Source organism: Apis cerana, linkage group LG13, assembly GCF_029169275.1.
Source record: "Apis cerana isolate GH-2021 linkage group LG13, AcerK_1.0, whole genome shotgun sequence".
Classification (NCBI taxonomy): domain Eukaryota; kingdom Metazoa; phylum Arthropoda; class Insecta; order Hymenoptera; family Apidae; genus Apis; species Apis cerana.
The window spans coordinates 7,747,529-7,770,291 of NC_083864.1; the positions used below are offsets into that span (position 1 = coordinate 7,747,529).

General features: G+C 28.9%; 1 protein-coding gene and 2 long non-coding RNA genes across 4 annotated transcripts; 1 reads left to right on the forward strand and 2 right to left on the reverse strand.

Annotated features, from left to right (window-relative positions):
* Window positions 1-443: 443 nt before the first annotated feature.
* Window positions 444-6,353, reverse strand: LOC108004041 (uncharacterized). The gene is made up of 5 exons (XR_009832514.1): window positions 6,169-6,353; window positions 5,968-6,092; window positions 1,838-3,614; window positions 865-1,011; window positions 444-803 (listed from the first exon to the last, which is right to left on the reverse strand). It is a non-coding gene; the product is annotated as an uncharacterized LOC108004041 (long non-coding RNA).
* Window positions 6,354-6,416: 63 nt separating this feature from the next.
* On the forward strand, window positions 6,417-22,537 carry LOC108004040 (UNC93-like protein). Of its 2 annotated transcripts, none has more exons than XM_017066686.3 (7): window positions 6,417-6,621; window positions 13,746-14,386; window positions 17,078-17,364; window positions 20,239-20,464; window positions 21,246-21,405; window positions 21,473-21,740; window positions 22,234-22,537. In XM_017066686.3, exons 2-7 carry the CDS (start codon window positions 14,124-14,126, stop codon window positions 22,503-22,505), a joined length of 1,476 nt encoding a protein of 491 aa, XP_016922175.2. In that variant the 5' UTR covers window positions 6,417-6,621; window positions 13,746-14,123; the 3' UTR covers window positions 22,506-22,537. The 2 variants fall into 2 exon arrangements, with proteins under 2 accessions (XP_016922175.2, XP_016922176.2); XM_017066687.3 differs by lacking the exon at window positions 6,417-6,621 and adding an exon at window positions 11,119-11,269.
* On the reverse strand, window positions 12,888-13,858 carry LOC133667220 (uncharacterized). Its single transcript, XR_009832515.1, has 2 exons — window positions 13,719-13,858; window positions 12,888-13,360 (listed from the first exon to the last, which is right to left on the reverse strand). It is a non-coding gene; the product is annotated as an uncharacterized LOC133667220 (long non-coding RNA).
* Window positions 22,538-22,763: the final 226 nt, after the last annotated feature.

The window sequence follows — 22,763 nt, forward strand, 5'->3', positions numbered from 1 at the left end:
AAAGATTGAGAAAGCAAAGTGAATCGAGTGCATCATTCTTCTCGAGCTGATATTTACATAATGCCTCTTGCACGCGATGCACTATGTATGACATTTCACTTGTCTGCAAGGTATGTACAGCCGTTTCGCGGAAAGGACGTCACATTTGTTGGTCTTGGTGTAGTAAAACTTTTCTTCCCTGTTCCGTTGCATATTCCTGTGTGATTGTTCATCTGAAATTCTAATTCAAACGCCGCTGAAAATTTATTTCGCCAAAGTTCCTGAACATGAGACTCGATCACACGCAATCCTCATGTTATTCCTAGTTACATTTGCAATTATATTAATGAAACTTCTGTGCAATTAAATTACGCTCGAATTGAGTTATATTTGAAGATTGGAGATGAATCGTTATAAATTACAAATTATTTGTTACGAGATGTTTTGTTAAATTAGTTATCTACTTTCGTGAATAAATTAACTTTTATTTCAATATTCTTACATCTATAGTGCTATGATGCTTTAAGCCACGTTTATAAACATTATCTGCAAATATGTATTGATATACAAGGTTTTTGGGTATCCCCAATATGTCAGTTCATAGAGTGAAGTATAACATATAAACGTATGCAATGTGTGTATACAATATGTGTGTAATGAATGTAGATGATACCGTAGATGAATTGTTGTATCGTTGAAGCAATAAAGTGGGCAAATTTTCGATGAAATTTTCGATGAAATTTTCGAATCATGTTCACAATATTATTGAAAATAATATGAATCGAAATATAATTTCACGAATATAATTTCACAGCTTGACAACCCTAAAACAAGGTAATAATTAATATAATTGAAATTTAAATGATAAAAGTTTTGAATACTTACACAATTTCATTGGAACGATAATACTATGGGATATTGATCAGGATGTTAAGGGTCAATAACTTGTTTATCGGCCAACAATATTCAGTTTCTAAAGAATCGTTGTAAATATCAAACCTGCAGCGTTATATCAGCGATCAGAGAATATATCTGAAGAGAGAATATATCGTTTTATGAAGTTCCAATATAAAATAAACGATTCAAGATTCGTCGACGATTCGACTCGATGTGCAAAATATTTGTCATCGATTCGAATCGATGAATAGTAAATTATCACCATTCACATGGAAATTCATCTGACGTACAAAAGGAATTTTCGTGGGCGATCTTCATGATAGAAACAACTCTCGTTGATTGATAAATACCATTACCTATCATTTTCATATAAAATGAAATATCTTTTTTATTTTCAAATTTTAATTTCAATAATTAATAATTTTATACTCCAATGTAAATCTATACATATAATCTATGTAAATCTATATATAATAAATCTATGTGAATTTATAATAATAAATTTAAAGCAAAAATGAAATAAATCGTAATTTTTTCATTTTCAATCAATATACACATGTCTTAATGAATAAATATATTTGAAAAGTTTATAATAACGTTAATAACATCACGAGTTGTTCAGGTATATTGATTATCGGGCATATCGCGTGATTGCAACAATTGCAATGACACATCGCTTCCAAGCCAAATGATATATAGAAATTTCATGCTAACAAATTCACGACACATTGCGTCGCTTCGTGTATCATATTATTCAAAGATCAAATTTCAAAAATTCGTGGAACTGATTGCTTCTATTGTCAATCTAATTTATTGCTAAGATGAAAGTGAACTTTTCTTTTCAAAAACTTGATTATCTGATTACCAAACAAAAATTTTTTATATAATTTTTTTGTAAAAAATTTAAATTTATGCATAAATATAGTAATTCTTTGATATGAAACTTTTCATACAATTTTACCTGTAGAATATCTTTATACGAAATATTATTATATAGTAATAATAACTTGGTAGATTTTATGTATTCGTCCTCATCAATCTCTAAAAATTAGATCTCTCAAACATTCATTTCTCATCTTGCAGTCGAATTCTCAAAAATTTCATGTACTGATATCTGATGTGTCCCAATTGTAGAGATTAAAGTGAACACTATTATAGAAATGTGGAGTAGCATAATAGTAGATTAATTTACAAATAAATATAAAATTTACTATACAAAAATATGGATAAAACTTATAAGAGATTTAATTATACGCTGTAATACCTGTACATAGGCAATCAGCCAATCGCCATGTCGACAATAATACTTTATAATTCTTATTCTCTCTGTTCATTTTCGTTTTTTTTAATAAAATGAATTTTCTTTTAATTCTCTTTATCCTCGAGAGAAATAAACTTATTATTCCGTTTGAATTTTTTGCTTGATCTTGTACAATTTATTTATTTAAGAAAGATAAATTGTTCTTTCCGGAAAAGAAACGATGGCTTATTATCGTTATGACTTTGAGAAAAAATTGAGAGGAAATTACATCAGTTCGTAAATGAAAAATAAATTACACAGACTGGAAAATAACAATTAACTTCTAATTGTACTATTTGTGGTTTATTTATCATATTGATCTTCCATATACATTGATAAACATCTTATTTTACTTTGCACATCATTCTTAATACTTTTCTTCTTATCATTCTTGATAAGAGATTCAAGATTAATCTAGATTAATGTATCTTTTTTTTTCTTTATTTGAAATTGTAATTATTGATTATAGATGTATAATTTTTTAAGGAAATATGTTCGAAGATTCGTTGGAATTAATAAAAAAGGAAACGTTTTATATATTAGAATTTTGCATATTATAATTTATTTATGAATCCATATTTTCAAACATATAAATAAAAAAATATTAAATAAAAATAAAACATGATTAGAGCTGCAATTATCTTGTGAACAAAAACAGATGCTGGTTGTCAATTCAATTTTTTTTTTTTAATATAACAAATATTATCTCTAAAATAAATATTTTGTAAAGATAATTTAATATGACAAATATTCTTAATCGAATCGAATAAATAATCTGAAACAAACATGAAACATAACGAATAAAATAAGAATATGGAGCAAAAAATATAAAAATTAGCGATAAATACGATTAAATTGTTATTTCACAAAGTTGACTGATAGATATCTTTATGCAAAGGAATTCTTTAAATAAATTCTAGTTTTTATTTATTCCATTTCGAACATGCATAGAACAATCTCAAATCGTATTTTCATCATATTGTCTGTCGTGCAGTTTAAATACAACTTTATCAAGCAAACGTATAAATGGAAAATACACGGCACGATGTTCAATCCTTCTCTTCGTTCAATTTTCTACTTTATCCTTCATTCTTACATAGTGTTCTTTAATCTCCCTGAAATGTTCTGCTAATTAAAACAAATTTACATAACACTTATTTCTCTTCTTTCTTCGTAATTGTCAACCACATTAATCAAATATTTATGGCTGAATATTAATTAGTTATAACGTTTACTAGATGGGCATTTAGATATTGCTGATTATATCCGATAGTATCATTAATCTTAATATTTGATAATCACGTGTTTCACCATCGCAGTAAAATAAATATTTCGTCATCGACGATCTCTCCTCCATAAACATCAAAATTCTCTCGATTAATTTCTGAATTTGAATTAGATGGGTATAACATCAATTGATTTATTTCATTCGAATATTCTGAAAAATTTTTTATCATTGAATTAATGATCTTATCTATGTAATTTATAACTTAAATTTAATAACCTACTTCAATGATGTATTATAAATTATCTATAATTCATTGAATTTCATTGATATATATTTCAATATTTATCTTAATAATTATTATTGAATATAGGGTGATAGACAATTCTTGATTTAATTTCCGTCCAATTAATTAATAATGTATATAATTAAATTTATATGTAAAGAAGAATCCGATTACAAATGCAAAATTAACGAGCACCTGTTATCTTCGCGATATAATTTATAGTTTATGTTTTCGACAAACGAAATACGAAACGGAAATCATAAAATGTTCAACAGAATATTTTGTCGATTTGCATATTTATAAATTGGCCTTAATATGGATAACCTGCATATAGTTACTTTACAAGTTTCCAATTCTCACTATTTCATTCCTTATTCCGCAATAAGAATTAAATTATTTGCTCATGATTACTTATCCGATATTTATTAATCGTTCTTATTCCGCAATTTAATAGTTCCGTATTGCAGGTATTATATTGCAATTGCAAACCACTTTTAGATTATACGTGATTATAATTCCAAAAGAGGGCGCTGCAATACAATAGTGGGAGCATAACCTCAATTCAGCTTTATTCCTGAGAATATAGAATGAAATATTCGATAAGACAAAAGAAGAAAAAGGTAACAATTGGTTATTGTAAATTTCAATTATAACACTATATGATGGTGACGCTTTGTTAATTATTTGCTTCTTGCAAAAAGAAGTACAGAAACTTTATTCGCCGCCGCCTTTGTTTCGATGGTACAACATTATAAATAATCGAGATAGCATGGTGTTGCTCGTGTGTATGATAATGCACTCAGTTCGAATTAAAAGAGACTGAGATAATATTGTATTATACACTTGGACCAATTTATAATTTCTAGGAAAAATGGAGATTCGAATGAGATTTAATTAAATCTTTTTTGAATGAAGTTTTTTTTCGTGAAAAAATTCGATCTGACTGATCTGGAAATGGCGATGAACACCAGGAAAGTTTTTATGTGATATTTTGATCTTTTTTTTTTTTTCTTTAAAACAAGATATATTCAAGCTTTGGAAATTTAGATTCAAATCGTGTTAGAAAAAGATTTGTTATATAAAAATAAAATAAACCAAGAAATATATAAATATTAAAATCACGAAGTTTTGATTTTGAATAATTTAAAATCATGATATTATTTATTATAATTTAATAAATAATACATAATAAATATTTTCTATATTCAAAAATTTGAAATAAATATAATCATTTATGCATTTTTCATGATTAATTATATGAGAAAATATTGATACGAATCTGTTTAATAATATATTTACGTCACAATTCTATTTCCATGAGAATGGATATAAAATTGCAAATTTATAAGTGAAAAAAAGAAAAAAATCAAAGCCTCTATTGTATTGTCATGAGAACTTATATATTTAAGATTATTATTAAAATTAAAATGTTAACAATTACTGCATAATTCTGTCCAAAGTGATATCAATTCAGAAAAATTGTAAAATAAGAATCTAACATGAAATAATAGTATTTTTTATGATAAATAAAAACAATTTATTGCACAATTTGCATAATCATTTAGATCCTAATAACGATAGAATTATTTAGTAAAAAAATGAGGAATAAATGGCACTTTGTTACTTGTTATCATTTATGCAACGAAAAAAAATATGTAAATTAGAAAATATCTAAAAGATAATTTAGTTGGTATTTTGTTAATCGCATTCGAACAATAGAACGTACTATACGATATAAAATAAATAATTATAAAAATAATCTATTATCTAATATCTAGTAATCTACATCATATAAATTTTTCTTGAAAATTTCTATTTAACACGCATACTATTGAATTTCAGTCTTTTTGAATCTTAATTCGTAAAAATATTGAATGAAAAGCATGTTAGAATTTTTTTTTAACAGCTATTTATCAAGAATATTTTGAACAATTTTGTATTATTATTTCGATCACAGTTAGCAAATTATTATAAATAAATTCTTGAAAATTTAATTGATCCGATATATTTATTTAAAATTTTTTATTTATTAACTTTGTAAATAATATAAGTTAAAATAAAACCTTTTGAATTTATTGAAAATTTTTAATATTCTATTATTTTGTTCTATAAATTTTTTTAATATTTAATATTATCAGAGCAATAATAAAATTGTATTCAAAAATGATAGAAGTTTAAAAGTTAATTTTAACAAATTTTCTCTTCAAAAATATTATTCTCTCCTGCATTAAAATATCCTATTTTAACATAAAAATATTTGAATTTCCCTTACACGTTTACCTTTCTAAGTAAAGTTAAAAATAGGACGATGAAATTACAAATTTCTCAAATCTTTGGAAATGCTAGATAGAAGAATTGAGAAAAGTAATATCCTTTCATAACCCATTATGCTCTATAAACATTCTCTGAAATCAAAACGTTCGAAATTCTTAAACGAATTTCGTTGTAAAACAGCTTTTTACGAGAAATCATAATACATACATGGCAAATTCGGTCGATAATTTTCCACATCCTAGGCATAACTGGGAAATCGAATATCCAGAACACCAAATTTCCTTCTCGAATCGAATCTTGGCTCGAATCCACGAAAAAATGGCGGACCAGTGGTTGGATGTAACAATCCGAGCTTGTGTTTGGAATACAGATAGCCGCGTTCTCCTCGATAACCGTCGAAATCCCTACTCAAATACTTGTTCTCGCGTCGAGAAAAAGATGGCGAAAGGTGGGGCGGAACAGGATGAAGGTTTGACCGCGAGGTTTCGTGTTATTCGATTCAGTGTTATTTCATTCGTTGCGTATCTACGAGCGATCCGTGTCACGATTTCGAATAATAATCTAAAGGAGAACGATAAGTTACCGAATCAAAGGGGTGATCCAGAACCCTTGTGTGATCGTCTTACAAAGGAAGAAGAGAATCGTCCTATGTGTAGAAAGGTGAGGTTCATACTCGAATGGAGAATTATTGAAAACTGAAAAATAAAAATGAGATTCGTATTAGAATTTAAATTTTGTGTGTAGAAATTTATTAATTTTGAAATATTGCAATTTGGAATTATATTATTAAGTATTTGGATGTAGAAAAAATATAGTGAACTTGAAATATTCCTTTGAATTATGTTTCTGATTCGTGTATATAATATTTGTCTTGCATTTATTGCAAATTTGTAAATGATTTTATCATCAGTTTCAATGGATAATGAAATGGAGATATTAGAAATTTTTAAAAAAAGAATAAATTAATGCAAAAGATTAATTTTATATTTTATTCTGAATTTCGATCATTTTAATGATTCCTGAAGGAACAGTTGGCTTTATTGTCAATTGACAATTTCTTCTTTCCTCCATTTTATATTCAATTTTATGAAATATTGCCACATTATTTTATTGCTCTATTTCTTTTTTCTTCTCAATTGAATATCCTTTCGATTTAATTATTTTGTAATTTAACGAGACTTCATTTGAAATATGAATATCATACAATGAATATTTCAATGTAATTAATAATTTGTATTTTTCAACGCTATAAAAATTATTTAAAATAATATCTATATGGAAAAATAGAATAGAATACAACAAGTGTAAATGATATTTAAAATTAATTTAAAAACAGAATTATTTTATAATTACACATTTTAAGACACAAAATGTGCAATGTATATTTATGTGAATTTTATTCTCCTTCTCTCCTGCATAAAGCACGCTAGGTTTTGGGAAACAATTATTTCGTAATTAACAGAATATACGTTTAAACCGTAAAAATCTAGCGTATACAAAAACGAATCTTCTTTTTCGTGGAAACGTAGTAAATTTTGTGGTATAATTATTTCGTAATTAGGAAACTATATTTATATGTTTAAGTTTAAAAAAAAAGTAATAAAAGTTTAACGTATAAGCTGGAAACTTTTCAAAACGGTGCATAGTAGATTTTCATGGTTACAATTATTTTGCAATTAACTATGTATGATACTTATGTACGTATTTCCCTTGGCCATTAAAAATATCATTTATTCAAACGTGTATCAGGGTTGAACACGTTTCATTTGAAATAATGATAGAATTATAATTATTTAAAAATAATACAGCAAAATTTTTATTTGTGCATTATTTACTACAATTTCTCATGCATGAAACATATTAAGAATTTATCGAAATTCAAAATGTGAAACAGAATAAAAAATTATTTATAATATCTTCATGATATAATTTTGTCAAAATTATTTTTTCATTAAAATGTTAGAAAATCATAATTATTGGAAAATATACGTAACCCGGCTATATAATGTTATTCAAATTATTATTAAATATTCTCATTATACAAACAACATATCTCTATTTTAAGGAAACCTTGTGAATGAACGCGATATAAATTTGGAAATAAAAGGTACATATGCAATGTGTACACAGATTGTAAATCAACTATCGATCAATTATAATTATTTGCAGACTCAACCCAATTAACGCAATTGACTTTCTTTTACCAAATTCGTCATTAGCGTTTCCTCATTAATGCTACGTTAATTGCGAATTAGTATCTATGCCATTCGATTCTGTCAACTCGATGGGAAACGATATGGATAGACATCGAGACGTTTTGTCTCCTATCTCGCGAAATCGCAATAATGTTTGATTCGATCCACGGAGAAAAATGATTGAAAAATAAGTCTGTGGCCTGCACGGTAGATAAATTCGCCTAGAATATTCTTGAAGAAATTTCATTCGTCGCGACAGATATCGTCGTGCAACTGACGTTTCGATATCTTGTTTTTCGATTTTCGTATCGATTTCAATATCGTTTCTGCGAAAAAGATGTGGATGGAAGGAAATCGTCAATAAAATACGACGTTTTGTAAATCAAACAGAGATGGATTAATTGCTGGAGCACAACTATGGCTATAGTCTTGTAATAATTTAATTCACGAAGCGTGATATTTATTTTTTTCTGAAAACATTCTATTTTTTTTTGTGGGATGATAAAAAGAATACTTCAAATATTCCAGATATCTCAGTACTTTGTTTTTACTGGATATAAAGTAATTGTATATATAAAGATAAGAACTTCTAATAAAAGTTGATTGCCACAATTTTGTTTGATCTTTAATCTAAGTTAATTTGTTAAACTTAGTGGAATTCTATTTTCTTTATCTTATTTTCTTGTATTATTTCTATTAATCCATAAAAATGTTTAAATATTTATGAAAATAAATAACTATCACTAATTAAGTAATTAGTAATATATTTCACTTTATTTTCCATAACTATTATTTGTCATTATCCTATTAAATTTCCTCTTCCTCCACCATAAAACTTCTATCGTAACGAGTTCCATTATCTTAAACTAAATTCTGAAGACCACGTTACATAGAATGATTCAATAAAAACTATTAATGGATACTAAAATTACATACAGGATGACTCAATAAAAAAACTATTAATGGTCACTAAAAAAAAAATAACATTTCCTTTTTTTTTCAACGAAATAACAAAAGACTCAAACAAAATTCCCGCTTGCACAAGAACATCTCGTTGAACAGGAATATAAGTCCATGAATAAGTCCATGTTTACTGTTAATTAAAATCTCCGAAATTCGAGGATCGTTGCATCTTGGATTAAAACATAAATCCGCCATTATCTAGGTGCAGCTCGTACATCTTCGTGCTTTGCTTGTGGATTACAATTTCGTAATGTCAGAAATATTCCCGTACTTGAAATAAATCCGTGTATTAATTTATTCCTCCTACCAGGAACGATGTGCTAATCATATAATAAATTAATTCCGATTACCGTACGATTCGATTATAATGATTCTATTCACTTATTCGACTTCAACCAGTTGATTCATTTGATGAATAAACTTCTTTTTAAATGGAATAATTAAATCGTGATTAGATTCAACTACAATGAAATACAATTGCATTATATTATTGTTATATAATCTTAATTTACGTATAATTTGTATAATATGTATTGTACAATGTAATAAATATAATATGAACATATATATATGTTCATATTAATTACAATCAAATATATATTTTATTATTATACTATAATATTTTATAGTATTATTATATCTCGATTAAATTTAAGTTCGAGTTATTATATAGTTTTACTTCGATACTGAACGTGATAACTATGCAAATGTTATTTTGAAAATGTTAGACACAAATTGTACAGAGGAACTGTCTATCTAGAGAACCAATGTTCCTCTTCGAGGTTTCCTGTGAAGTAATCAGATCACTGGCCGAATTTCCAATATATGTATATGTATACCTATACGATAACTTACGATAATAACTTTCTTGTTTCTATCTGCTTATGTTAATTTGCCCTCTTTCTATGATGACGCCTATTTACTTTATGATAATTGTTACCTGTAGCGAAAGATAATTAACCAGATATCTTTCGATAAAAAAGATTTAACGATATTGATCATTCTGTGACAGAAAGATTAATTTTAAAATTTATTGGATGATCTCGATTTGGATTATTGTCATGGTGAAATAATAATCTTGAGATATTGGAATTTCTTTTAATTTGGAATTACTTTTTCCAAATTATTTTTATCGAAATAAATTTGAACCATTGAACCATTATCATCACGATTTACAGTTATTTGCTTTATATAATAAAATCATGAATGTAATAACATCATTTCATAATCTTGCAATAAAAGTGAATGAAGCAAGAACTCACGAAAATAACGAATGGAATAAATCATCACAACTGAAAGCAATAATTTAATCCTATCAGAATTATTCTATTTAAAATATTTTACACACATTTTGTTGTACAACTTTGAAATGTTACCCTGAACTGCATACTATTCGTAGTAACTGGTTGCGACATTTAAATTACGAGATCGTATAATAGTTAGGCGGTTTTCTATGTTGCGTGAGTCGATGGAATTGGAAATGTATCCAGTTCCAGAACGGACCTCGTGAAAGGAGCAAATATATTGATTCTCAAGGACATATATCATTGGTGTGCGTGTTCAGAAAATCATACATTACGATATCAATCGGACATGCTTCGATTGGTTACTGATGCTTTATGCTCGTTTAGATTCTACACGGATTCGATATTATCTAAATTCGATACGCTTATCGATTTTATATAATTCCTTTTTTTTTATTTAAGATTTATTTCGATATATTATAATATACTATTATATATAATGGACAGCAATCAAATGTCAAACGATCATTTTTTTTTTCGATTGATATTCTATCTCTGCAATTTTATATTCTAAATTCTACAAATTATTCCAAGGTTCTACTAAATTATGTTTAATGTAACCTTTTATATATTCTTATCTTAATTGACAGTAAAACGTTTCATTTTGATTGTATTTGCAAAATAGTAAATAACAGTTGCTTATATATTTATATATCGATAAAAGATACTCGCTATTGGCCATTTTTCATTATCTAATCACATTTTTTTGTAAAAAAAAATTTGTTTTCGGCTAATAGCAATATTCTTAGTTATACTTTTTTAGTTAGTGTTGCGCTGGTAAGTGTAATTTATGCTGAATAATGTGACTTCCCGAAGGATTAAGTTAATAAAGTTCATCTAGATCAAGTAAGTTTAATGAAAGTTTAATGAGAAGATTTATCAAATATTAAAACGTCGTGCCTGCTTGTTTCCTTGAGACAAAGACTATCGATCCTTGAGTAGGACTTTTCTTAACTTTTTATTAATTTTTTATTAGATGGAGATTACAAGTGTATTTTTCATTTAAAGTGATATATTCCAATTTGATATAAATCGATGATATGAATTCAAATTAAATAAGATATGCATCAATTTTCAAATATTTCAGTATTTTTACATTCAGTAACATACATTAAATGAATCAAATAGTATCAGTATGCATACAAGATAGAATATTTTATTTAAATATTTTGCATTATACAATTTTTCCTCAAATTCAAGTTTTTCCTTCAATCGTTCGCCTTGAAATGAATAGTTGTATAAATAGCTTGTCAAGATATTGATATAAACATGAATATTCAATACAATCGATTTCGCAACATCGCAAGCACAAATTATTCTCAATATTTTTATTTTTCAATTAGAGATTCCATGTTAGATAATCTTTTGATTACATCGATTTTAGAATTTTTTAATTTTTCAAAAAATTATTACATTTATAACGAGACTCGAATATGGCACTAAGCTTCATATTGTCATGAAATTTTAACGTACGAGTAGTTAAGTAACTAGCAAGAATCGATTCAAGTTGTTTTAAATACAAAGAAGAGCGATAAAGAAGTTGATAGAATTTTTGCACGCACTGGAAATTATGTGAAAATGTGCAATTTTTCTATTCACCAAATAAACAAAAATTATTTCACTCGCTTCGTATTTCTTTCAAATGTAAAATATTCATTTCTCTTCCCATATCGAACATTTTTCAACGTCCACATTTCGTGCTTTCATCATTTCGTCTTTTCTCGATCTCTTTTATCAATCACCAAACAAGGAAGTCGTAATTCAATAGCAACGTTCAACGAATATCTGAACCTCCTTTTGGAAGAATGGTGGATAAAATACCGTGTTAAACGTCAAAGTGAGGAATGATGTATTTATTCCGATTAAATTCTCTATTTTGCGTTTGCATCTTCAAAATAAAATTTAAACATTTTCATCACTTTGATAAATTAATTATTTACGATTGATCGATGAAATTTTAAAAATTATTCGACGAATATCTCTTTTTTTCTCTTTATTTTTCAATTATTATCGTATTGTGCTGTTATATTGTAATAGTTGAATTTTAAATTTTTTTTTTTGTCATTTGGATCCTAAATTAAAAATTCTAGAATACAATATTTAATTCTATTATTTATCTCAAAAAATTCACAATTATTAAAATAATATTCAATTGTGACACGTATACATAATTTTAATTACGTGTGACATATTTTACAAAATATTTTTTCTCCTAATTCTTTCTTCATTTTTATATTTTCTACAAATGTGGACAGGCTACAATATTTTTTAAATGTCAAAAAAATATACTGGTCACGTAATAAATTAAAATATCAAAATTATTCAACGTCTATCATGATTTACAATTGAAAATCCATCACGGTAAGAATAAATCATCGAATCTACATAAAAAAAAAGATATTATTTTGCTATATGGAATAATGTTATTAAATGACGATATTAAATGTTATTAATACAACATTAATTAAGCATAGCATACTTTTATTCAAAAAAAAAAAAAAAACAGCGTGAGACTTTAAATCGACAATATCTCAACCACTTAACATCATCGATGTCTTAGGCAAGTTACATAGGAGGATCTTCGATGATGTATAACGTTATAACGACATCGAGTGGAACTTGCCTCATAATGAGAGTCACTCAATCATTTCTGATCAGCCAAGATAAATAAATATTCCTCCTTCTCCATTCACTTCGAGCGTCGTTATGCCATCCTTCTGACGCAAAGCTATGTAACGATTCGTCAAGAACGTAAACAAACTGGTTATCTTGCAATTCGAACCTCACATAATGTATCGTTATCGATGAATAATAGGATCAATTAGTCGATGAAATTTACTTGCGAATAAATTATGATCTCCTTCTGTCTATTATCACTTTTTACTTTTAATAAGATATGTGGTAGACAAATTTTTAGTACAATTTTTATCCTTATAGCTGAAAATAAAAAATAATTATTCGTAAGATATGATAAAAATCACATATATTGTAAACGAAAAATACAATATTACTAATTTTGCAAATAAATAACGTTTCTAAAAGAATTTGTAAATTTGCAGGGAAAAATGATGGAAAATTAAATTTCTATTCGATTTTGCATTAAACGATGTCTTCGTTAAATCTCTTTCGACGAAATTTCATAAAAAATTAACATATATTAGTCATAAACAGTTCCCCTGTCCATAAACTTAGTTTCGAAAGAGATATATTCCTCGCATCACATATCGTACACTTTAAGCACGCAACAACAAGAAATATTAATTATTTTCGAAACTCGTAAAACGGTCTTTAATACCGTCATAAAATCATAATTTTGTTGCAGGAATTCCACGTCCGTAAGAACTCGAGACAATTATGATATCCACGTCTCTGGCAATGATCCGCAATCCGCAAATCCGCGTACGATTTCACGAAAATCGCATCGTTGACCACTGATCATCTACGTGCGAAACAATTGATAAGAGGGAAACCGGCGGTGATATAAGCGGTGATAATATTTCAATCAAGCCACCAATAAATTTCATCATGCGGACCCTCGGTGTATCAATCGACGAGTGACGTCTCCTCATGTTAAAAGTGGTATTTTTTTATTCGATACGTGCGGATACGTGTGGCAAACGTGTTCGACGACAATAACACGAGGAGGAATGATCGCGATCGTGATTTAAATCGTGGCCGATCGAATCGCGCAGATCGAACGATGCAATTGGACAAAATGGACGAGGCGCAGTTCGTTAAAGTGAGAACGAAGAAGACTGGATTCAGGCATTCCGAGAGATGGCGCATCACGAGGAACGTGTTGGTGATCGGGCTCGCCTTTATGGTGAATTTCACGGCGTTTATGGGGGCGACCAATTTGCAGAGCTCGATTAACGCGGACGGATCGTTGGGGACGTTCACGTTGGCCTCGATTTATGGCAGTTTGATATTCAGCAATATATTTTTACCGACGTTGATCATAAGGTGAGATTTTGTAGATTTTCCAGTTTCGCGAATTTGCAAGATGATCAAGAAATCTTCCTGAGTGTTCGAATGCCGTTGTTTTAAGAGATGTGATTGTAGAGATCGTATTTTTGTTCTAGATTAGATAGGATAGATTAGAAAATTTATTTAGGTAACATGAAAAGTATCATAAAAATCGTACGTGAAAAGTTACTATTTTTATTATTTTTTTTTGAGCTGATTAAGAAGTTTTTTAGTTATGTGAAATTAGTAATTCCGTTTCGCGTGTATTCCTGATTCATGAATTCAATTTTATACAATTGTTTTTTATACAATAATATTCTGAGATTAAAACAGAACATTATATATAATAGATTAATTGTTTATATTATATTGCATTGTAATTTAAAGATTGATAAAAATTTGACAAATATACAATGGATGTTGATTGTTAATCCATACTGACATCTTTTCCTCAAGATTTTGTGAATTCGTTACATTTAACTTGAAAAGATCAAGAAATATTCAATCATAACTTCCGATAGTCTGGAACCACTTGGAAAACAGTTATCGTAAGAAGAGCTTCCACAAACACTAGAATTCTATCAACTAGATATAAAGTCTATCGATGGAAGAGCACTGTCAATAAAAGAAAGCGGTTTGAAAATTGAGACCCTTCGTTTAATTGCAGCTTATATAAAGGATGCGACAAATTCAAATTTCAAATTCACTCTTATGACTCTCCGCGACAAGAGCGATTCGAAAAATATCGCGAAACGATACAAGTATCGTAGGAGTATCGTATTTATCGCAAACCATTTTTTATCTTCTGATCAACTCACGCAACTATAATTTCATTTCCATCGATACGGTATAAAGGCTTAGTTTTTTCGTGAAAACATACTTAAAACACACCGGTATGAATTGCGGTAGCATTTTCCATTTTCGGCATTGTGTACGAGCACACGTGACTCGTTTACCTTAAAAGGGTCAAGGGCCGTTCTTCCTTTGTGTTTTACAGCGTGCGGATTATGTTGCATTTGCGAGCTCGAATGAAACGGAAGGGTGATAACAGGGTTGGTTAAGTAACACTTGGAAGGGATGCAGATGGGATGCTTGCGGTCGAGAGAAATTTATATTTTCATTAAAATTCGAGAAATTGCTGAAACTTGATGAAATTAGAGAAATTTGTTTATCTATTCTTTTTCTTTCTTTTTTTCTTTCTTCTTTTTGTATTAATCATTCACGTAGATTGAAAGTTATAATTTTTAAAAGTTTTATTTGAAATATGTAGGTTATTGTTACTGAAAAAAAAAATAATTAGATAAAATTACAAATTGTAATTTTCTATGAATTTTTGAAAATCAAAAATTAGAAAAATTTAAAAACGAAATAAATTTAAATAATTATTTATGTACGTTGATGTATAAAATTCTTCTACTTTACCTGTAACATAAAAACTGAACTGTGTTGATCATTAACACAACTTAACAATGGACACTTCAAAAATGGAGTCAAGTTTCCAACTCTGGCCACTAAAATGAAAATAGCATGCATGTCAAAATAGAAGTGGAAAATTGTAATTGTTTAATAATTTCGAAGGGTTGTCGTCAAAAAAAATTCAGGAATCTTGTTGTCGTTTAGAATTTACGAGACAATTCCTCGATGAAACTAAGGTGGGATATAGCACTGATGCAGTAAACTTTATTATCGAAGTTTATTGTCCATGAAATTTTTACCACGTTGGTGTCAACCATCACCTTTCTCCAGCATCATTTCCGGATTATCTGGCCACAGTGTCAAAATCGAATCACTTAAAATTGATAAAATACAATCTTCAAAGAAATCTTCAAGAAAGAAATCATCTACAATCTTCGAAAAAAGAAGATGATATTAGAAGATGATTAACTATGGATGTTATATGATTTATTTAATAATATTATGTACATTAATTCTTTATATATATTCATAGAAGACTCGTTGATTTTTTTTTAAATTAAAATTGATTTGATATTACGTTCTTTGAAATATTATAATAAATATTATAAAAAAGGCAAATATCTGAAAAAAATCTTACCAAAGGTTGTTCCACTCCCTTTGCATACAGACGACTAAAGAAGATTTCGTCCGCTTCAACGCTTTAAATCTCAAAGTCTGATACTTTAAGTCTATTTATTGTCACGTGCTAACAAAAGAGTCAGTAACCCAGTCGAAGGACAGACGAGCACCTTTCGTTAGATTTTATCGATGAAACACTTTATTACTGAAATCTTTTTTCACTTACATCCTTAATAAAAACTCGAGAAAAATACGTATGCTAAGATTTATATGTAACTTCTGGAAAAAAAAACGATACAAATAATAATTTTTAATTTTCTGAAGTAATTAATGATAACATTATGCGTCATGAAGATTTCCAATTCTGTGATTGACGCATACGATCGCGTCATAAACTTTTTCAAGGAAAATGAAAAAGAAAAAAAGATTCTCCACTTCTTTTTGTTTCGTTATGGATGATAACTATTAACAAAATAATAAATTCCAAAATACAAAATTATTAAAAAATAAATTAAAATTCTATAAAATATAAGGAATGAATAGAAAATATATATTCGTACATTTCGAAGAAATCGTTGAAAAAAGAAATTAGCCAAAATTTCGATGAAAATAAAAATATGAACGAATGTTATTTCACCTTTTATCTGGTTACAGCTGGCTGGGTTGTAAATGGACCATATCTCTGTCTATCCTCACTTACGTGCCCTTTATGGCGGCTCAGTTCTACCCAAAATTTTACACCATGATACCGGCCGGCCTGCTGGTCGGTATTGGCGCTGCTCCACTTTGGTGCGCCAAATGTACTTACTTAACGGTCGTTGCGGAAGCGTATGCCACTCTGTCGGATGTGGCCACCGACATTCTCGTCACGAGGTTTTTCGGCCTGTTTTTCATGTTTTACCAGATGGCGCAAGTCTGGGGCAATCTTATATCCTCGGCAGGTGCGTATATTCGTGTTATTTCTTATGAAGAGAACATGACTCCTAAGTTTGCGTTTCTTTAATCAAATTTTTCGTTACTGAAGATCATCAGACACGAACGATTAATTCTTTTATACGATATGTTACAAAATACGATATGGTTGTAATTACCTTATGTTTTTTGTGTGAAAATGCGCGTTGATTAAAAAGAAGGAAACTTTAAAATTTATTTTTCTTCGATAAATAATTCATTGACTCGATATTTTTGATGACTATGAATTATATAGGAACTCTACAATCATGAAATAAATTATTTAATGTAATACATTGACTTAATATATCTAATATATCTAATCGAAAAATAGAGTTTATATAATAGAAATTTATTAATTTACCTCATTACGTATGATTTTTCGATCAATAAGAATTCACGTTTATACGAATAAACTTAATTCATAGAAGTTTATTTAATAAAATATTATTTTTTCTTTTTTCATCGATCTTAATTTTAATCAACGATCGAATTTAAATAATGTTTATCTATAACTTCGAAGAGAAGTTATTTCACTTAAAATTATTTCGCTTAAACCTTCTTAAAATAATTAATGAAGTTATCTTTCGAAAGTTTGAAAAAGTTTACACGACATTTCGAACATGTCACAATCGAATCCAACTAACTACGATCAAGTCTAGAACATTTGAAATTGAAGTTGCTACTGGTATTCGTGTGAAAAGTTTTATCTCTTTTAATCATTAGCCATTCTAATTCCTTTGGGTCAGCCACGGAAATACTTTGACGTACCGTTCATCCGGTTTCTTCTTTTTTCCTTCCCTTTATATACGTTATTCATCGAATTCCCTTTTAAGTTTGGAAAAATAAAGTTTAATTGCGATGCAATTCGTTGCAACAAAAAGCATTGACGAGCGTTCAAATTCGAAAGGGAATTTTTTTATTCTTTATTATACAAGAGTTGATGAAAGGAGACGAAATAATTGAATAAATGTTTCTTTCACGTTTGAAGATGAACGATGCCGAGGGCAAGAATTAATTAGTTGGGCTGTTTTTTTAATCTTAGCAATGTGAATCGCGATAGCAATATGATACCACGTGACGAATAATTTCTGCATCTCTATGTTCGCGATAAAACCGTTTGTTTAAAAGCGATTCGAAGCGGAACCCAGCTGAGCCAGGGATTATTTCAAACCTCCATTTGGCGGTGCATATGCGGCGGAAATAGCGAGAATTAATATGCGAAAGATCGCGTGGAATTTGTCATTTCGAGATTGAGCGAAGTTTTGAATAGGCTGTTTTCATTTTTTCCCGATCAAATATCGAATATTTGTGAGACAAAGATTTTATTACTCGACATACAATTTTTTAAAATACAGAGAATAATGTATAGTTTTATTTATTGAAGAACTTCTCTTTCCTGTCTTTGGAATTATATATCCATTCAAATTTCAATACAATTTAATTTTAAGATAGATTCGACCTGAAATGAAATTTTTTTTAATCTTTGTTAAATTCATCTCAATTTAATTAATCGAAGATTGTTAAAATAAATAAATGATGTAAATAAAATTTTATACAAGCCTCGTACAACGGCTCGTTGAACGCAGAGAATTAATCAATCTTCGTAGATTTGAATCGAATAAAAATTTTTCGATCATATTGCAAAAAGTACGTTTCATATTTCAAATACGAGCATCACCATGCAAATAGAATCTTTTCAAGTAAATCAAACAGTACCTAAAAACTGTCTATATCACGCCTGACAACCGATATTCGATAACTTTATTTGAACAGATATAACACGTCGAAAATTTTACTCTTCCCTCTTTATTTCTCCCGTAAAACCAACAAATAAATGATGGAACGTATAAAAGCATTGGATGGCAACCTACTAGTTCAGTTTCCTTCTTCGAAACGACACCCAACGTATATTGGTTCGTTTCGCCTCGAGTCCCACGAGAGGTTAACGTTATTCACGAGCCTTCTAACTCGATCTTTCGAAATTCAAAGGTCCTTGAAATTTTTAACATTTTCTACCGATACGTCGACGCGCGAACCTTCGATATTCATACGTTACAAGGCTTAAGAATAAAGAAATCATACTAGAGAATCCCTAGACAAAGTTCTAGTGATTTATATAATCGTTTTAGTTAAGAAGAATTGTGAAGTGCAACTGGGTCAGCGATTTTTTTTTCCTGTCGAATAAAAAGATCAGCAAAGCGATGTAGGAATAAGGAAAGATTCGACGATAGATCCCGATAAATCTTTACGGGTCCTTCGTTTGAAAGAAATATTGTATGGGAATGGTGGAAAACTATCGATAGATTAGGTTATAATCCCGATATCGTAAAATGGTTGTCGTCTACAAATTTTCGCCGCGATTCGTGAGGAAAGAACATCTCCATTTCACGGGAAACTTTCTCGAGAATGTTGGGAATCGTTCGATTTCAGGTTGTCCTCTGGGAATCCCTGGCAGTGTGTACGGATTGCTTGATTACTGCCGTCGTGGCGAAGGAAAGTAGGATAGTAGATCTTGTGATAAATTAAAACACATGGATCACATGGATGTAATGGTTTTAAACTTGTTAATTTGATTATCAATTTCCTCTGATTTTAATTATTCCCGATTTGAACAAGTTTATTTCGATGAAAATCCAATGTAATTAATACATGTAATCTTGATTAATAATAATATGATGCATTGTTAAATAATTATTCTTGATAAGCTTCATTTTTTTCAATATGTTTATAAAAGGAATTTCTATTACTCGATGTTAATTCAATTAATTATTGTAGAAATTATTTTCTCATTAAATTTTTGCCCTTTCTTGAATTTTAGAATTATATTCGTGATGATCCAGCAATTGATTCATTTTTCACAGTTCTTTCATATGGAATCGACGCAGTGGCAACGAATATCACGTTGAATACTAGTGTTGTAGCGGAAGTGTGCGGTGCCAAATTTTGCGGCGCAACTTCCGCCAATGACGATAGCACGAACTTGGAACGACCATCAGAGAAAAGGATTCATCTAATTTCCGGCATCTATTTATGCTGTATGATAATTGCCTCGTTAATTGTCGCATTCGGAGTCGATTCTCTCACTAGGTAATATAACTTTGATTTAACTAATTATAGTATTTATAATCTAGTTTAATCTTTACATTTTCTTTTTTTAATTTTCAATTTCTCAAATTTTCGAACTTTCAAATATGCAAAGTTTTAAATGTACCTTGTTTTATTTAAAATCGATCTTGTATTATATTACAATCGATGTGTACGATCATTATCGATCGATCAAAACACATATGAATCAAAATACACGAATGTGAAGAGATGGTCATGATTCATGATCGACTTTTCAGCCCAGGCAAAGCTTATTGCATCGGTTGTCGTAAATCGTTCCTGTACCGCAAAGATATATTTGCGAATCCTGAATTGATGGTGTATTAAGCTGCGGCGCAGGTACAATATTGTTTCCGTTTGAAAAATTACAACCGGTAATTTTAACGATTAATCGAAACTCGATTCAAATACTATTTTTCACGGCAAAAAAGAATCATTAATATTGGTTCGAATGTAACATGATTCTTTATTACGCGACAATTCGTTACAAATCTGGATTTAAAAGCAAAGATGAAATGAATATCGAATTGTTCGAATCTATCAATTTTGAATTTGCTCTTCGAATACGTGTGGTAAATGAAAAGATATTCTGATTCAATAATGGCGCAATATTTTCTGAATGATGGTATCATTATTTTGAGAAAATTATTTCGTATTGTATCGAATAATGTAAAAATTTTACAGATTAATATCTATATTTAAAAATTTTTTAAATTGATGTTTGGTTTCAATATAACATTATGTTATTCTACGCTGTCCCCAGATACAATAAAAATAGAACAGGCTCAGCAACAGGCAAGTCAGGATTAAAACTGTTGGTTGTGACGTTGAAACTTTTGAAGGAAAAGAATCAGATTTTTATACTTCCAATAATAATGTTCATCGGGGCGGAGCAAGCATTTTTATTTGCCGATTATAATGCTGTGAGTGTTTTGACGTTTTCACATTTTGATTGGTCGTTTCTTAATATATTCAAGTCGTTTGTTTTAGTCGTTCGTTTCCTGTGCATGGGGAATTAATAATATCGGTTATGTGATGATCTGTTTCGGTGTGACGAACGCTATAGCAGCGTTGGGTGCAGGATCTATAATGAAACTAACAGGAAGAAGGCCTTTAATGGCATTCGCCTTCTGTGTTCACATGGGAGTTTTAATTTTTCTTCTTCACTGGAAACCCATGCCTGAACAAAATTTCATATTCTTTTTAATATCTGGATTATGGGGTCTTTGTGATGCCATGTGGCTTGTACAAATAAATGGTAAGAATTGCGAAGAGAATTATAATAAATTATAATAAATTGGAATTTGAGTTTCGAAAATATTTATATTTCTGTTTTTATCATCTTTCAATCAAACAAATTTTGTATGTGATATTATTAACTGCTACTAAGATAGTTTTTGTACTAGATAACTGTTGGTAACATAACTGCATCGTTTCGTCGGTAAAGTTGAATATAGTTCTTATCTTGATCGTAGTAAACTGTAAATGACTCAAAACAATTGTTCAAAAGGTCGATATTGTAGAAAGTGACCTCGTAATATGAGATATTTTTCATACCCACTGTAGATAATTTCTTTTTCAAAAATATATTGAATTTATATTGTATTCCACTAATTTTTTTTATTACGATATAAATCTTTAAAGAAATGTAATGCGATTGAAATATGGAAGATATTATTTTTCTCTGTTAATATTTCAACATTCATTGTCATTTCAATGAGTAATAATAAAAATTTTCTTGTAATTTTTAGCTCTGTCAGGATTACTGTTCCCGGGCAAGGAAGAAGCCGCCTTCTCAAATTTCCGGCTATGGGAATCCACAGGTTCTGTGATCACGTATGTGTATAGTCCTTACCTGTGCACAGAGATAAAGCTCTACATCCTCATAGGAATCCTTTGTTTTGGAATGATCGGTTATGGTATGATCGAATGGTTCAAAAAAATCAATAATTCAATTCCAGAATCAAAACCAGATTTCGAGTTGGTTACAAACAACGAAATTAATGACACGACAAAACTTTGAGTTAATAAATTAATGAATCTTTACAACTGAAAGTATATGGTTTTCTTGTAAAACATTCCTCTGAATACATTATATTTTTGTCAATTCGAAGTAACGATTCTTCAAATATGAACGCTTCTTCGAGCTTTCCATGATGTAATTCAAAAAAAAAAAAAAAGAAAATTATAAGAATTTTTGGTTGGTATTTAAAAGTATTTTATATGTATATATATATATACATATAATCATTGTAGTAATCATTGTATATAGCATCATTGT

Bases quoted from the DNA above. Each gene is read 5' to 3' on its own strand.
- LOC108004040 (XM_017066686.3), top strand. From the start codon at position 14,124: ATGCAATTGGACAAAATGGACGAGGCGCAGTTCGTTAAAGTGAGAACG. The intron at 20,465-21,245 runs GTAATATAACTT...CGCTGTCCCCAG, and splicing joins GGAGTCGATTCTCTCACTAG to ATACAATAAAAATAGAACAG. The intron at 21,406-21,472 runs GTGAGTGTTTTG...CGTTTGTTTTAG, and splicing joins TATTTGCCGATTATAATGCT to TCGTTCGTTTCCTGTGCATG.